At 38.2% G+C, this 18603-nt stretch overlaps 1 protein-coding gene across 8 annotated transcripts in view; it reads left to right on the top strand.

The window, feature by feature from the left end:
* Cdc42bpa (CDC42 binding protein kinase alpha) overlaps window positions 1–18603 on the top strand; it is a 204282-nt gene that overhangs the window by 175447 nt on the left and 10232 nt on the right. For all 8 annotated transcript variants that reach the window (XM_050143074.1, XM_050143075.1, XM_050143077.1 and 5 more), the window contains 9 exons: window positions 70–209; window positions 1541–1622; window positions 3304–3520; window positions 4245–4307; window positions 6035–6628; window positions 8241–8338; window positions 11624–11708; window positions 12617–12740; window positions 13721–13838. In XM_050143074.1, coding sequence (XP_049999031.1) covers window positions 70–209; window positions 1541–1622; window positions 3304–3520; window positions 4245–4307; window positions 6035–6628; window positions 8241–8338; window positions 11624–11708; window positions 12617–12740; window positions 13721–13838 — 1521 coding nt within the window. The remainder of the gene's footprint in view (window positions 1–69; window positions 210–1540; window positions 1623–3303; window positions 3521–4244; window positions 4308–6034; window positions 6629–8240; window positions 8339–11623; window positions 11709–12616; window positions 12741–13720; window positions 13839–18603) is intronic.

Consider the following 18603-nt stretch of genomic DNA (forward strand, 5'->3'; position numbering starts at 1 on the left):
CCAGGGGCTCATGCTGTCATTTTTATTTGAGTTGTCTTTGTTTGTTTTTCTGACTAAAACAAAACCAAGATCCCTAAGCCAGCTGGAGTGAAGAAAGGGTGGCAGAGAGCATTGGCTGTAGTCTGTGACTTCAAACTATTTCTCTACGATATTGCGGAAGGAAAAGCATCTCAACCCAGCTCTGTCATTAGTCAAGTGATTGACATGAGGTAAGCCCCAAGGGATGAAGATGTGTGTCATCGCAGCATAGGAAGTAGTTTATGGTCTTTCTTTTATGTTACTATGCTTCGTATTAAATAGCCTAATTTGGGGTCAATTTTTGGATTTAGTCCTGTGGCTCCTATAATATACTAGAAAGTAGGGAGGTAGGGGTGGTTCTAGGGCAAGTCGGTCTAGGTGTTGAGTGTGTGGCTCTAAAAGCCAAAGTTTGACTCTAAAAGACCCATTTAAAGATTATGACATAAGAATCCTAAATACGTGCTCACCTGTCATCATCGAGAAGTGCAAAGTTATTCTGTGAAAATAAAGGACATAACATCTCACACCAGCCCCAGAATCTGTATGTCTAACTCCATTGTCCAGACTCTTCTTGAGCACCCTCTTCCTCCTTTTCTAGGAGCTCCAGGTACTGTGCTGGGAGATTTTATTTTCTCCTACAGCTTCAGCCATTACTCCTGATTGATGTATCCTACGCATGCCTCTAATTCAGACACACCCATTGCTCAAAATGCACATCTCCAGCTATGCCTATTGGTGCCTGAAACACAGTAAAATATGGAAGGATTGGTACAGGGAATATCAGCAGGAGAGATTTGGCAGACCGGCTAGTGGACTGAATGTAAAGATGGGGGGGGGGGTGGAGCTAGGCAGAAGAGAGCTCCTTAGCCCACATTAAGGTTAAGGATAACACGAACAACAGCAAAACCATCTGTTAAAACAAGGATAAGACAGCTGGGCGGTAGTGGTGCACATCTTTAATCCCAGCACTCGAAAGGCAGAGGCAGGCAGATCTCTGTGAGTTTAAGATTAGCCTGGTCTACAAGAGCTAGTTCCAGGACAGGCCTCAAAGCTACAGAGAAACCCTGTCTTGAAAAACACAGTTAAATAAACAAACAAACAAACCTGAATAAATAAATAAAAGCCAAGATGGCAACAGGTCAAGGATAAATCATTGTTTTAGGTGCTGAAGTCACAGTGTCAGATGAACTTGATTGAGGTCATTTGAGATTTATTATGGCAGGTGTGAGAGTCCATTGGGGACTGTGGAGACTAAAAACCCCTTCTGCCAGTGTGCCTTGTGTGTCTGCATGAGTCAGCAGTTATGTCTAGTGTAAAGTGCCAGGTTGCTCCTGATGGATTATTACCTTGAGTACTGTCAGTCACTAGAGGGGAAGTCTTGTGTTTTGTTTCGTTTTAAATTGAGCTTGGGTGTTTATACAGTTATGCTTTGAGGATTGCTTCATGTATGTTATTTGGGTATGTAAGCAAAACCATACACAGGCAACATGTAATAACCCTAAATGTTTAACTTCTATTTCAGAGATGAAGAATTTTCTGTGAGTTCAGTCTTGGCTTCTGATGTTATTCACGCAAGTCGAAAAGATATTCCCTGTATATTTAGAGTAAGTCTGTGTATGACTTGAGCACTTAATTACTTCAAGTTTTTGCATGTATATTGTGTATGATGTGCATATATGTTTGTGTGCACATGCTTGTAAAGGCCAGAAACTGATGTCAGATATCTTCCTTGATTGCTTTCCTCTTTACATACTGAGACAGTCTCATTGAACCTGCAGCTCACAGCTATAGCTAGTTAGCTAGCTCGCTTGCCCCAGCAATCCCTATCTCTACCTCTGGAGTGCTGGAATAACAGACAAACCTACCTGACTTAAACCTGGCTTCTGGGGATCCAAACTCTGACCCTCCAGGTTTGTGCAGCAAGTGCTTTATCCACTGAGCCAGCACCTAGTTACTTGTTTTTAATGAGTATGTTTTACTACTACGTATAAACCATAGAGTTACTGGACAAGACCCAGACCTAGTACTCCACTATTTACATGAATACAAGATTATGCTAAGACTTGTAGAATGTATAAATATGCTTTTAAAATATGCTTCATGTTCTTCATTTTTGAATCCCAGTTCAATCTTCAAAATATTACCACATGAGGTTTCTCAACTTAAAAACAAAGGCATTTGTCTCTGTAAAACTCTTATTTTTAAAAATGTGTTTCAGTTGTCTATTCCTTTAAAACAAATACTCCAAAACTTTCGTAGGGGCATTTTCCACTGTCTACAATATTGGCTGATGTTCCTCTTGTGATCGCAACCAGGTTATTTGGGACAGGAACATCCAAAATAATGTTTTCTTCACATCTGTGACTTTGATTCTGGCTGTCAGCTGGCCAATGTCAGTTCTCCTCTTTATATTCATGGTCTCTCTATATATGTATATGTCTTGATCTGTCTATCTCTCATTATTGCATACAGGTAATTGCTGGTAGCTGTCTTGATGAAGTAAACAGCACACTTTTGTAAAGCTGTTCTATTCTATCTGTCCTTCCTATTTGTCTGTGAATCTTATATGTAAGAACGTTCAAAGATTTAAATGTAGTCTCTCGCTTTCAAGGCCACCAACTGTTTATTCTCCCCTAGCTCCCAAGGGAGTCTGTTAAGGTTCCCTTGCCTGTAGCTAATTTGCAGCAGGATTTTATTGTTACATAATTAAAAAGTGCTCTGACTTACAAACTTTTATTTACTTCCTGTTTCAAGTGATCTAACCTTCTCCGATGATAACATGAAGGATTGCTAGGAAGTACAAGAAACTTTCAGAACAGAATGATATATGTTTGTGAGCATAGAATCATGTTTAACTTCATGCCCTTGATAAGTTACTTACTTTCTCTTTATCATGGAGTCTCAAATATAAAATTAGTATATAATCATAGCTCCTGTCTCACGAAGCTGTTAAGAGGGCTGAATGAGATAATGCTGGTAAAGTGTTTTTCTCCATGATACTTGATAATTTTAAGTGTCACTTGTTAAATCAATGTGTACAATACATTTTTATGACATTTTGTAACACAGAGCATGAAGTGATAGTAACATTTTGATTTGTATCAACCCCTACTGTTGGAATTAAACATTCCAGTGAGACACTCGAATTCAGCATAGCTAAAGTTTGCTAAAGGGATAATTTAGTAAATGCTCATTTTACTGTGAGTGCTAAACAAATGAGCAGAACCCCGCGGCTAGCATAAAAGATGTCTGTTTTCTAATATTGTGAATATTAAATTGTTTTAGGTCACAGCTTCCCAGCTCTCAGCACCTAGTAACAAATGTTCCATCCTGCTGCTTGCCGACAGTGAGAATGAGAAGAGTAAGTGGGTAGGAGTCCTGAGTGAACTACACAAGATTTTGAAGAAAAACAAATTCAGAGACCGCTCTGTGTATGTTCCCAAAGAGGCCTATGACAGCACCCTACCCCTCATTAAAACAACGCAGGCAGCTGCAATCATAGGTATGCACTTATAGCAGTCATCATAGTCCCATAACTGCTTACTAATCTATATGTTGAGTTGGCCCCACTGTTTACAACGTGTCTGGCATGTGTCAGATGTGTGTGGGTGAATGAGACCTGTGTCAGATCTGTGTTTTAGCCCTCCTAGGAGTAGACGTGCATTGTCTTCTTAAAGAGCACTAGTGCTAAAAGCCAACCTGGTAACTTTTTTCTACTTTTGTGAATTGAAACAAGTTAATTCTCAGAGTGTGGGTTTCACGTGTAATACGTGTTCTTGAGGAGTTTTGAAGTCATAGAATATAGAGCATGTCACCAGCAAATAGCAACTTCTGTTTACCTTTTTGTTTACCTTTTTGTACATTTGTTATTTGCGTGTTCCACTTCTGTTGCTGTCCAGTAAATATGAGAAGTTTAGTGAGCAGGATTAAACTGCCTTTCACAGTGTTTCTAGAATGGTCGATGTCTATGATACTCAAACTGGGTTTTTAGTTTTCTCATTATTGAATAAGTATTTCCTTCCTTTGATACTAAAGCAGACTTTTAGCTGTTGTTCTGTTTTAAAAGAGATGACATATTTATACTGCACTCTGAAGGGAAATATAAATTGTATTTTGATTTTGTTATTTAACTTTATTCTAACACCAAATTTTTTAATTATCTGATATATTCTGTTATCCTGACATTTTTATCTGATTAAAAAGTTTTATGTTTGTGTTTTAAATAGATCATGAAAGGATAGCTTTGGGAAATGAAGAAGGATTATTTGTTGTGCATGTCACCAAAGATGGTAAGAGAAAACCCAGTTATTCTGAAATAATTTTAAATTATATATTAGAAAACTCTTGAACCTAAATTCTAAGAGCAGGATTGTGTTACTAAAATTTTCCAGATATAATTTTATATGTTTTGAATTTCAACAGGTTTTTTTTCTTTTTCTTTTTGGTTTTTTAAGACAGAATTTCAATGTATAACTCTTGCTATCCTAGAACTCAGTATGTAGACCAGGCTGGCTGAACTCACAGATATGCCTGCTTTATCCTAGGGATAAAGGCATGTGCCACCACACCCAACTTTAACTCAAAAGGTTTTCAATTGTATTACCCTTAAAGCTCTATGTCCTGCCCCTCTCCTGTTTTACTGAACAGTTCCACTCATGTCTAAAGATTGCACATAAAAGACAAAGTCACTTTTCTCATTCTTAGTAGTGCTTTAAGAAGAAATGTCTAAAGTTCCCCATGGTTCAGTGCAACAGGTTTTTAGCTCCCTAGAGGGAAATAAAATGCTGAGTGAAATAAAGCAAAACCAATTGAATTTGCTTTTCATAAACATAGCATTGTAAGTTCTGTCTTTATATTAGGTTAGATCCTGAGCAAACAGGTCAGTCACTAAGCTTGATGAGTTTGTTCCCCATAGGAATACCTTGAGAAGCTTTAGGAAGATGCTCCAGTTGGTAAGTGCTTGCCATATAGCACTGGATCCCAGAACCCACATAAAAAGCCAGACATGGTAGTGTATGTTTATGATCACAACAGTGGGAATGTAAAGGCAGATGGACTGGTAGTAACTGGCTTGCCAGCCTAGCCTGCTTAGCAAATCCCAGGTCCCAGTAAGAGACCTTGATTTAGCAAACAAAGGTGGGTGTGGCAAGATGACTGGCAGATAAAGGTGCCATACATGCCTGGTGATCTGTGTTTGATCCCTGGAACCCACTAAAGGTGGAAGAAGAAAACTGACTCCACAAAGTTGCCCTCTGAACACCACACCCATGCTGTGACATGCACCCACACACATACACAATTTTAAAATTTTTAATAAAAAAAAAAACGAAAACTGAAGGCAGAAAGCTCCTGAGAAAGAACACCTCAGGCTGATGTCTGATGTACATGCTTGTGCATGCATACATGGCCACACGTACACATAAACACCTGAAGAGATGGAACTAGAGAGATGGTTCAGCGACCCTGTCTGCTCTTGCAGAGGACCCAGTGGTTCAGTTCCCAGCTCTTACATGATAGCCTACACCATCTGTAACTTATATTCTAGGGTATCCAATGCCTTTTTCCAGCTTCCATGGACACAGGCATGCAAGTGATGCACAGACATATATGTAGGCAAATACCCACATACATAAAATAAAATTTTAAAAAGAAATACCTAAAGAGGAACATGAGTTGTAGTCACTTGGATTTTAAAGATAGGAACTCCATGGTGAAGTTGCTAGAATTCAGTACTAATAAACAAACTTTGTGAAGTATAGGCATGCTTTACACAGGACTTCTTTGCCTTGACTCGGAAGATCCCAGTGCTGAAATCAATACCAACTATCAGCTATTGGTAGGTTAAATGATCTGATAATGGGTTCAGTTATCCTCCTTTTTTCTTCTGTGATTTCTGCTCTTAGATACTTTTGTGTGTATGCATCTTTAATATGGATTGGGTTATATACTTTGGTGTTTAATTTGGATATAATTAATAAACTCGTTTTGCATTTAACGTTGTTGTTTCTTCTTGTAGAGATTATTAGAGTTGGTGACAATAAGAAAATTCATCAGATTGAACTCATTCCAAGTGATCAGCTTGTTGCAGTGATCTCAGGCCGAAATCGCCATGTCCGACTTTTTCCTATGTCAGCTCTGGATGGACGAGAGACAGATTTTTATAAGCTGGCAGAAACTAAAGGGTGTCAAACCATAACTGCTGGGAAAGTGCGCCATGGAGCCCTGTCCTGCCTGTGTGTGGCTATGAAAAGACAGGTCCTCTGCTATGAGCTGTTCCAGAGCAAGACCCGACACAGGAAATTTAAGGAAATTCAAGTCCCAAGTAACGTCCAGTGGATGGCCATCTTCAATGAGCAACTCTGTGTAGGATTCCAGTCAGGATTTCTCAGATACCCCCTGAATGGAGAAGGAAGTCCATGCAATATGCTCCATTCAAATGACCACACACTATCATTCATTGCACATCAACCAATGGATGCTATCTGCGCAGTTGAGATATCCAACAAAGAGTATTTGCTGTGTTTTAACAGCATTGGGATATACACGGACTGCCAGGGCCGAAGATCTAGACAACAAGAATTGATGTGGCCAGCAAATCCTTCCTCTTGTTGTAAGACTCTCTTTCTTGTCTATCTTTGTCCCTTTTTGCCTTTTCACTTACTTTAAATATAATCATTTTTACTAACAACTTGTTTTTTTAGTCATTTTTAAGGTCTCCCCCAAGTACTAATTATGTTGATCAAGTAAAATAACCATATATTGTAAAACCTAGACAAACAGTGAAAATTAAATGCTTGTAAGTAAGATTAATCTTTCTATGGAAAACTTGCTGAGATACATTTTTAACTACATGTTTTTGTGTTTAAAAATAATCCCAAATCGTTTTTTTTTCATTGTCACCCTAAATATAGTATCCTTAAGAAAAAGTAGCTTATAAGACTTATGCTGGGTAAGTTACAAAGTCATTGTTTAACATGTTCTTGGAAGATATAAAGTGACCTTTATAAGAAGTATTACTTCATTTTATATTTTATAGGTACATATATATATATAGATTTAAATTTACTTATTTCACTCTTTTCTTGAATATTAAAATATTAATATTTCATTCAATACTTTATCAGTGAATAATAATCACTGTTGAGTACATATTTTACTGTATGAGATGAAGTCATGAGTGAAATCGATGCAGTGCTGTCTGCCTCACAAAATAGGGAAGATTCCTGGGAGTAAGTGGTTAGATAGGATGCTGTTACAGGTGTTCGGGGAGAGAATGTCTGATCCAGATTGCTTTGTTTGGAATGGAAGCCTCTTAAGCCTGCTTAAATGTGAAGAGGAAAAAGCCATTAGAGAATCAGTAGGAAAAGGTGGACTGTTTGGGAAATACAGACAGTAGAATAAGATGTCCCAAAACGACCCAAAGAGCATGGAATTCTGCAGTCCAGTAAAACAATTACTGGGGCAGGAGTCAAGGACCTCTCCCTTGCAGCAGGAAGGATGGAGGGCAGGGCAGTCCAGGTGAGTTAGGTGAAAGAGTGTGTCTCGGGATAGTTGCATTCTTATGACAGGAAAATGATCAAAAGTCTCTAACCTACCTAGATTTAACTATTTATAGTGTTTTATTTCTTCTGAAATGAACGTTGTTTTCAGTGACATATGGGTAAATGAATGCTGTTTCATAACTGAGCCAGCTACTCCTGATTGTTCTAATGTGAAGTCAGTCAGGCTAATACATTTCTAGTCATAACTGTAGTTTGAGTCAATCGCTTACTTTTTGCTTGTGTCGCCATTCTTTCCACAAGTGTGGATTGAGCATCTGTTCCTGTCACACAGCTGCCAGTCACATGTCATGCCTATTTTACTTTACCATTCTAGACCAGAACACTTAGGTGAAATTTTCTGTACTTTGTGTGTTTCACTGTCAACAGTTTAACTTTAAAAGACCAATACTTTAAAATGCCATGAAATTTCTCATAAGACAAGGTGTGTTCATTGATTTCTTCTGTATTGGGCTTATAATCTGAGCTATGGCATATCAGTTTTCATTCATGCTTTATGTCCTGCTCACTTCAAAACGTTTATATAACATCATTCCTATGTATAATAACTGTTGGGTTTTGAAACGATTCCACTCTACAGTTGCTTAGGATAGACCTTTCAAAGTGTTTGGGTCTTAATAATTCTCAATAATCAGCAGGTTGTACCTTCCTTCCTCCCCCCAGGTTACAATGCACCTTATCTCTCCGTTTATAGTGAAAATGCAGTTGATGTCTTTGATGTAAACTCCATGGAATGGATACAAACTCTTCCTCTCAAAAAGGTAATGGAACACTTAAATGTGGGCCAAGTTGGTTAATTTCTTTATTGCAGATATTCATTGTGCATAGTACTGTGTTACATAAGGACATTTTCAAGAGTGTGCATATTGTACATTGAGCATACTATCTCTGAGCCCCACTACTCTCTCTTTTATTCCCCCTCCCTCTCTTGTGGGGGTCTCTACAACCACCAATCAATCTTTGTAAGACAAGAAAAAGTCAGTTCAACACACTCAGTAGCCAGTGTTGGTTCAAACTTTGAGAATCTGATACTGGGCAATTTATTTTAGGAATATTTAAATATAGCACAATTTGGAAAAAAGTTTCTTGTTGATAAATAACTAGTCCCATGTGTACAATAAAGCTTAAGGTATGACTATGTTGAAATTTTTTGTAAAGTACATGTGATGTCTTCCATAAAGATGGGCACTATAGACTAACCACATGTGACAAATTAAGAGTCTGAGGTGTGGATGCAGTCTTGGTCATACATATCACAAAGGTTACCAGGCTATTAACCACATCCACTCCCAGCCTTCTGGGTGGAAAACAGGTTATATACATCTCTCCCTGTGAAGAGACAGCCCTGTTTGCTTAATACTCCTGGTTTCCTTAGTACTTATCTGTGAGCACAAGGACCTCTGTGTCTTCTGCACTCTCCTTCCCCTTGGTTTTCCTAGACAATTGCACTTCTACTTTTGTATCATATATACATAAATGATTTTATGTATCGATATAAAATCTAAGAACTGCCTAGGAGAGAAAACCTACGTATTTGTCTTTCTGAGAATAGGTTAATTCTAAGCTGGTTAGTTTATGATAGGTAGGCCAATACCATAATGTATTTATTGAATTTAATTTCTCCCTATAAAATCTGATTTTTCTTGTGATGAGCAACTAGAGCACATAAAATGTCAGTGTATTGCCTTCTGCTTTGGGTTAAAGGACTCAGGGAGTATACTTTGCATGTATCAATAGTCAGGGATCGATTCCTTCATTTTATGGCTGGAAATGTAAAATCAAAACTTTGTAGGTGTCTTAATGTTTTAAGAATAGTGGTTTCACCAGGCAGTGGTGGTGCACGCCTTTAATCCAAGCATACTCAGGAGGCAGAGGCAGGCAGATCTCTGTGAGTTTGAGGCCAGCCTGGCCTACAAGAACTAGTTCCAGGACAGGCTCCAAAGCTACAGCAAAACCCTGTCTCAAAAAAAAAAAGGAAAAAAAAAGAATAGTGGTTTCCCATATGCCTAATAAGACACATTTTATATTAATATTTCTATTTCCTTAACAAGGAAAATTTTTATAAGGATGGAATTTCTATTTTGCAGAAATGAAAAGCAATCATGTTATATCGATACATTTGGTGTGTATAGTGTAGGTGCCATTAGTTGAAGGTCAGGTTAGAGGAACAGGGGAAATAAGGCAGCCAAGATCATTAAACATATGCCTCAGGTTTTTTTTTTTTCAAGACAGGATTTCACTGTGTAGCACTAGCTGCTTTGGAACTCACTCTATAGACCAGGCTGGCCTCAAACACACAAAGATCTGCCTGCCTCTGCCTCCTGAGTGCTGGGATTAAAGACGTGCCACCATAGGCAAAAATATCCCCCAATTTTAAGACATATTAGTAACATAAACCCTCAGAAAAAATGCTACATTATGTAAAGCAACAAATACATCATCTTCAAATTTGTAAATTTGGATTGGCAACAGTTTTGTATTTCATTTTTTTACAACATTTGCAATATGCAAGCATGTGTCCTGTAAACTGAATAACACTGTGAGCTCTGCTAATTTCCTAAGCACAATATCCCAGCGTCACTGCTTCCACATGCCCCATCTGTGGCCCACACCTTACCAGGGTTGTGTGTGTTCTCATCCTGTTGCTTGCCGTTAAATAGAGGAGCTGGAAATTTTAAGAATTCCTCAGTAAAGTATTATTCAGTTTTGTTTGTTTTTGCCATTTATTAAACTGTTGAAATTACTGCTTTTTCTTGCTATCTTTGCTAATTTATTGTGTTTTTAAGATTCATACATGTTACTGTATGTACTACATAAAGTTCATTGGTTTTTCACTACTATAAAATAGTCTTTTGGGTGAATACTTTAGTGTTTATCTATTATCTGGTTGACAGCATTTGAATTACTGCTGACTCTTTGCTGTTGTCAGCATTCCTGCATATGTCTCAGTATAGGCCCCATCACCTCGCAGTGGGGTTGCTAAGGCGCAGGGGCTGCAGCTGTTGAACCATATGCTATAGTGTCATCCATTTTCCAAAATATTAGCACAAATGACAGTCACATCAGCATCATCTATGGTTCTCTCTGACCCATATTATCCCTAACACATCATTCTGTAAATTGTGGTAAACTAGTGTGTCACTGAAGTACTGTTTTGCCTGTCCCAGTTAACTGTGATAACCCCCTTCATACTTTCCCTTATAGGCAATACCTGGTTATGTTTGCTGATCTTTTTGTTGAATTTTCCATATTTTTTTCTTCATGATTTATTGGACTTCTTTATGTGGGTCCTGAGTTACTAACACAGAGGATAATCTCCTCATTTGTCACATCTGCTCATGTTCATAGTGTATTTCCCTGAACAAAATTACTAATTTTACTGAAGTAAGATGTTATTCCTGTTGTTTAGGTTTTTCTTTTTTCTCTTCTTAAGAAACTTTCCTGCTTCAAGACCATAAAGATACAATCTTTATTTTCTTCCAAAAATATTCCTTCTAACTCCCATATGTTGCTGTGTGCAGTATTTTGTGCATAGTAAACTTTCTATTATTGTACATATGCCTGTGATCCACTTAGAACTAAGTTTTAATATATGGTGTCAAGTAGGGATCTGGCCATATTGGTTTAGATGGCTGGTTCCTCCATCGCTGTTTATCAGTGATAATTTCCCTATCTACTCTTTTATCTGCAGATATATGGGCATTCAGTGTTTAGTGATAAGAATTCATGAAGTAAATGTGCTCATTTTTTAGTTTAGTTTTTTGGTCTCTGATGATTTTTAAATGGTCAATTTTAAGGTTTATATATTCTACTTGATTTATTTGTCCAGGATAGAATTCCTTTAAACTATTACTATGATGCATTAGTTTGTTCAAATTATATATACCTTCCTGGTAAGAATTATTAACTTGACATGTTTTAAAGAACTGTATTTTGACTTAACATAAGTGAAATGTCTTAATGGTGTATTCTTAATAGACTAAAACTTTTATGATTTAATTTTTAAAGGTTTTATTGAAATACTAATTTTATTTTTATTATTTTAGGTCCGACCTTTAAACACTGAAGGATCATTAAATCTTTTAGGGTTGGAGACTGTTAGATTAATATATTTCAAAAATAAGATGGCAGGTAAGGGATATATTAATAAGATCAATTCAGTGGAAATATTACATCAGTCCAAGGTATTTGGATATGCAATGAATGCCTCAGGCATATCTCACTCTGGAGTGTGTGATGCCTGCTGTCAAACTCTGGCAGACAGTAAAGACAAGCTGTGAACAAGCAATCCTGGTAAAGCCTGTATGGCTGTGTAAGCAAAGTGTTTGACACACATTCTTTTCCTGTGGCGCACCTGATAAATAGAGAAGATATGGCTGGGTATGTAGTATTTAGAACCTAGTCTGTAGGTTCTAAATATAGACACTTGTCCAGAATTCCTTCTGGGGGGATCTTCGGGAATCTCCATCTATTGCACAGTGCTTCTGAAGTACTGAAGATAATGTGGGAAGAGGCAAAAAAGATCATAGGAATGAATCCCCAGCATAAGGACCTAGAACAGGAAGCCTAGAAAGTGAAGATGGAGAAAATAATTTATGGAAAGTGAGTTGGGGCATTGTTTTTAAGAGTGAAATGAATGGGGCTGGAGAGATGGCTCGGCAGTTCAGAGGGCGTACTGCTCTTCCAGTGGACTGGAGCCGCTGAACCCACTCTCTGCAGGAGAAGGAAAACAATGTGAAGATACTGGAGGAGAAGTGGCTGGTCAAAGCCGTAGCATCAAGACAGCTTTAGTTTTCTTCTAGCAAACATGTAGCATCTTGTATTTATAATTAAAAATAAGAATGTGTTTTTGTAAGCTATGCCTAATTTAGCATATATCTTTTAGTATATTCCACTGAAAATTACTGCTTTCTTTCTTATTTTCAATGCATAACTCTTGTCACAGTTGTACATATTATTCAGTTGATTGCAATGTCAGAAATTAATAGATATAAAGAATTTTAGCAATTTAAACAATATCATTATTTTGTTTCTCACAGAAGGGGATGAACTTGTAGTTCCTGAAACATCAGATAATAGTCGAAAACAAATGGTTAGAAATATCAACAACAAGCGGCGTTACTCCTTCAGAGTCCCGGAGGAAGAAAGGATGCAGCAGAGGAGGTATGTGGTTCACTTGTGCCCAGCATCCATCCGTGCTGACGGCATCTGTCCATGCTGCCATCACCCAGAGGACAAGCTAGAAACAATTGAGAAGAACAAGTTGGTATCTGAAATTTTGTCACTCAGCTGTGATCTAAAATTGTAGAGCCAAGCACGAGTAACACTCGGGAGTCTCTCCAACTGCAGGGGTTCTGTGCTCATGAGTGGCATCCCTCAGGGCCATTTTAATTAATACTGTCAAAGTTATGAGAATACAGTGGGTAAAGTACCAATTTCACTCATTTCTGTATGTATATAGAAGCGTTATCATTTCTGCTGTGCGTAACTTGTACTATAAATCATCTGTGCATATAGTAAATTTATATATGCTTAAGAAGTACAGAAACCAGGCATGGTGACTCATGACTGTAATCTTAGCATTCAAGGGGCTGAGGCAGGAGTCACCTTGAGCTTGAGGCCAGCGTGCTCTGAGCTAAAGGCTAAGACCCTTTCTTAAAAAAAAAAAAAAAAAAAAAAAAAAAGAGGAAAAAAACTAAACAAACAAAAAGAAACTGAGATTAAAACTCTATTCTCCATGAGCAAACAGATGTAGCTATATTTAAAACCATTTCTAAAATGTTATCTATTATAAAAGATGCACATATAATATTCCATGTATCTGCAAAGTAGAACAGGAATCTTTGATGCATGCTAAAGGAGCCCTTTCCAGCAAGGGTGGAACGCAGTGGTACAGAACCTAATACATGTGTGTGTCTCAGGCTTTGATCCCCAGCACTGAACAGTTTAAACAAACAAACAAACCCTAAATCTTAAGGTCTTCTTATTTAATTTTTTTTTAAAAGCAATCTAAGGAATTGAAATATTAATATATTCTGTTATTCTAATCATATCTTTATTTTTATAAAACAAAGTATGCTTAATTTTTTAAGTTATAATGATTAAATGTGAAAAAACTTCTAAACAGGTGTTCTACCTTACAGGGAGATGCTACGAGATCCAGAAATGAGAAATAAATTAATTTCTAACCCAACTAATTTTAACCACATAGCACACATGGGTCCTGGAGATGGAATACAGATCCTAAAAGACCTGCCCATGGTAAGAGGCATGAGGAGTGGTGTGAACATGAATGGAGTGAGGAGTCAGTGCAGGTGCGTGGGTGATACGTGAACATAGGCTCACATACATGCACAGCTTCTCAGGATGCGTTGTACAGTGAGGACATGGTCTTAGTGTGTGCCACAGTATGTTTAAGACACATGGTGGCTTACATCATAGAAGAAACTTACAATTCAGAAATCTATCAAAACCCAAAAGTTCTTAATTGGTTTTCTACCCTAGGAAAGTTCCCCATTTTGCTAATACAAGTTTGCTGTTGTTAGTGGGAGAAACAGCCATATTTGAAAAGGTTCTGTCACAAGTCCCAGACGCAGTTACCAAAGCGTAAGATTGTACTCAGTTCAATACAGATACTTGGGTGTTTTTCTCTGCAGAAGTCCACATGGGCTTCATCATTCATAGTCACACCTCTCAGCTAACTGTGCAATTAAATCTTGTTCCTTTGCTCCAATTCAAGCATGTTTCCTGGACAATTATATGTAAAAAGAAATATAACATAGGAAGATTGTTGTATTTTAACAACATGAAGATTGCATCCACAGACCCATTATGCTGAGGTTAAAATTACTAGTGGAATTAGCAAATTATCCAGGCCTGTTTGCTCTTAAAATGCCAGTGTCACACACCTCTAGCAAACTACTAAAATGGAGTATGACCCTTTGGTCAGTGGGGATATCAGCTAAATTGGGCAAAGAATTTTAAGAATAATTTCTATCTTATGGCAGTTTCAGAGAGGACTATGAATATTGATCCTAATCTCTTCCTAAGGACATCTGTGCTAATCTCATTAGCAACACCAGTGGTAGAAGCAAGGAGAGAAGTGATAAAATGTGACGTGTAATGCAAACTCTAGTGTGCAAGTTAGGTTATAAAGGGAGCTTTTCTCTTATTTCCTAGGGAGAAAAAAAATGAATCTACATTCATTTTAGCCAAAATACTTGTTGTAAATATCAGAGTCACGTGGCCATGCTTTACTGCTTTTTCATTTTATGATGATGATGATGGTGATGATGCCAATGATAGCAGCCATGGCAGTCTAAGTCATTCACAGTAGCCACCCTTAGGGATCTAGATTTCTGTTAGCTGTGCCGGGTGAATATCAAGTGTGCACAGACGAGATCACGGTGATCTTTATATAGGCCAAACACATTAGACAGCAGAGCTGCTGCGCGTGCTGCCGTGTTTGTAAGCTGTTCTGCTTCAGCTTCCACCTGGAGTGAGAGCTCAAGGTCTCCTTTCCCCCTCCTAACACTGCTCCAAAGTCCTCACTGCTCATGCTCGTGTCTTAGCAGCACACAGCACAGTCCCAAGATCCAAGCCTCTGTTGTTACTGTTCTTGCTATTTCATTTTCCTGTGGGAAAGTTACAGGGCCAAGTACAAAATGTTTAAGTAGAGAGAATTTCTTTAAATTATAACAAACAGTTAAATGTGACTGTATTCACAGCTTGTGTGTGGAAGATCAAGTGCAGTATACTTATTTTCTTTGAACTTTTGATAGATTTTTTTCATAAATGTGTAGTTAGCATTACTGAGGAGTAGAGAGATAACTAACTTCAGACACAGAAATGTATTGCAGACTAGCTTGCCAGCTAAATCAAAGTTGGTTCAGTAGTAGCAAGGCTTTGACAGGTACCAACCTTTACAATTCAAATGTCAGCTTTCACTGTCACATTCCGCTGCACCCAGAAAGGTTTTACCATATTTTTATGTAAAAATATAGAATCATAGAAATTATAGAAAACTTTCATAGAAATTCTGTTGTACCCCTTACATTGTAATACTTTCCTTAAGGTGAAATAATATCAGGATTTCATGTTATTCTGCTTAGGATTGCACCAAGTGAGGAGTTGTTTCTCCTCGGAAGGTCTTTCCAACCTTCACATACAATGGAGCATGGACCTTGGATTCTAAATTAGCAGTTCAAATATTGTAAGAAACCTCAGAGTATCCCCTCAGCTTCACTTCTTTTTGTTTAAAGTTTTTATTCTTGGTTTTGGTTTTGGTTTTTGAGTCAGGGTCTTACTGTGTAGCCATGGCTAACCTGAAACTCTCTTTGAAGACCAAGCTGTCTTCAAACTCAAAAGAGACCCAACTGCCTCTGCCTCTTGGGTGCTGGGAACACCAGCATGTGCCACCGTGTACCACCATGCCCAGCCTAACTGCACTTCTTCCTCCTTTCCCTCTCTTAATACTTTAAAGAAATCTTGATTGTTTTGAGAGGGAGTATTCCTTAGGTGGCCCTGACTGATCTTGAATTTACTCTGTAGCCTCGGCTAGCCTCAACTTTGAGCCTGTCTCCCCTGCCTCAGCCTTCTAGGTGCACCAGGTACCAATCACCATGCTCACCAGGAAGTTATGTTTTGTTGTTGTTGAAAAGATTTTTTACTATTAACCAAAGCAATTTCAGATGATGTTTGCCGCTCATCCCCAAATGGCCCCATCTACGTGACCTTCCATGCTGACTACTGATTATAATTAGACTGCTTAGTTTTGGGTATTTATTGTCCCCTGATTTTGTTAACTCCACAGCCACCATCCCCACCCCCACCCCGGATTAACACTAGTCCTTTTTCCCTGCCAGTTCAGTCATTTTAAATGTGTCTTCTATTCCTTTAATTTTTCTTATTATGTAAGATAAACACTATTATAGTTCCAGGAAGATGTACATTTATGAAGCTGTTTCTTCGTCTGCACATGTAGTAGGCATCAGATATTTCCTGTGTCCAAATTCCTGTTTGTTTCCTGTTATTTGCTCATTTCTTTGCTCATTTCACATGCAAAGGATTCCTGACCTAGCTTTCTAAAGTCCTCTGTTTAATCACTGACTTTGAGCCTGGGACCATGCGTATCTAGACGTAGACACTGTTAAACACCGTAGCACTGTGCATGTCTGTAAGAGTGCTCTCACATGTGACAGAGAACTTGTATTTTAATGCAGTCTCATTTCAGTATGCTCTTTCCACTTGGATGGAATTATGAATCAGCCCTCCCCCAAAAAGGATGAATTACATATGATTATCTAGTATCATATGTAAGAGCTTTCAGGCCCCAAAGCCATGTTACCATCTGTGCAAAGAACATGTGCTCCAGATGTGTTCGTGTCTCATTGTTTTCAGACCACTGTCGTGTTCCTGTGAAATCCTGAAGACCTTAGGAAGGTTTTTGGGTTTTTTTTTATTTATTTTTTTGCTTTTTTCGAGACAGGGTTTCTCTGTGGTTTTGGAGCCTATCCTGGAACTTGCTCTTGTAGACCAGGCTGGTCTTGAACTCACAAGATCCGCCTGCCTCTGCCTCCCGAGTGCTGGGATTAAAGGCGTGCGCCACCACCGCCCGGCCTTAGAAAGTTTTTAAAGGATCTTTGGAATTGTAACTGTTCATTTGTGCCAAATATCCTGAAATAAGATCACTTCTGTCTTAAGTATGGAAAGGGCAGGAAAGGTTGGAACAGTCACTTTCTTGCCTCTTGGATCAGATTTATACCTCCCGTTTCTATTCTAGTGAGTGGAGAGAAGAAAAACTAACATAAAGAGTCTTAGAAGATATACTAAATTAGTTTCCTTGAACCGTCTTTACCATTTAGCTACCTATGGTTTCTGTTGTTTTTAAGTGGTTGCTAAAAACACAGGAACTGTTTTTCCAACCTAATGTGAGAGTAACTTGTCACCATAGTGTTGGTCACCGTCTCCCTAGCACAGTGCATCATACCTGTTTCTCAGATTCTTAATGGCTCAGCATGCTGAGCTCAGTAGCATCTTTAAGAAGTAATTTTTATTCTTGAACTGGGGGTGCAGTTCAGTGATAAAGTGCTTCCTTGATAGTGTATGCATGAGGGGCTGGGCTCAGTCCATAACACTTTAGCACCTTCCCCTCCAAAAAGATACTTTTGTTTCTTAAAGTCAAAGATGGAGGGAATTGACAGACGGACGGACGGATGGATGGATGGGTAGAAATAGAGATATAGGTCAATATTTTTTCTTTTTGAAAACAGCCTTAGAAAATACTGATTTTATTCACATTTCTAAAGTTAAAGCGCTGTCATATATAAAGAAGCTTTTCTTTTAGGCTTAGGTAAGTCCTGAGCATTTTTTTTTACCATCTATCTCATGCTTTATTAAGTAAGGCATGCTCTTAAGTTCCTCTTTCAGTCTCCCTGTAGTGAAGGGATGGTGTGTTCTGGAAACAGCTGTTCTTCAAGAACTGTAGGAAATGGCTGGCCCACTAAGTGACATTGCCCATGTGTACACTCATAAGTAAATATTTATCAGGAGATAAACATTCTTCTCTTCAGACTTTTTTCTGCAACTCTATTATTATATTATTTGCCTTTTAAAAACCACACTTGAACATTCAAAGGCAGAATTTTCCCTTGTTGGAAACAAGCTTATTCTTTGGAGTATCTAAATGGAGATGAGCTGGGTTGCTTACAGGCAAACCAGAAATAGTGTAGCCCACAATTCTCACTGTCTTTATTATAGGGAAATAATATCACTAAAAGCCAGGGCATATTGTAGGCCTATAAATTCAGAACTGGGAAATGCTATAGAGTCTGAGGAAGTAGGTTTATACCTTTCTAGTTAGAAACGATGTAAGGTTCCCTTGTCCTTTTAGCTGTCTCTTGCTGTTTCTGTACTTAGTGTTTTGTGTAGACTTTTGCAATGCTTCTGTTGTATCACATAAGAAAATCTGAAGATTCTGAAAGCTCCTTGGATCTCTGGAAGCCATGCTGCTACTCACTCAACTGGT

Source organism: Alexandromys fortis, unplaced genomic scaffold, assembly GCF_014885135.2.
Source record: "Alexandromys fortis isolate MF-2015 unplaced genomic scaffold, M_Fortis_MF-2015_v1.1 scaffold_51, whole genome shotgun sequence".
Taxonomy (NCBI): Eukaryota; Metazoa; Chordata; class Mammalia; order Rodentia; family Cricetidae; genus Alexandromys; species Alexandromys fortis.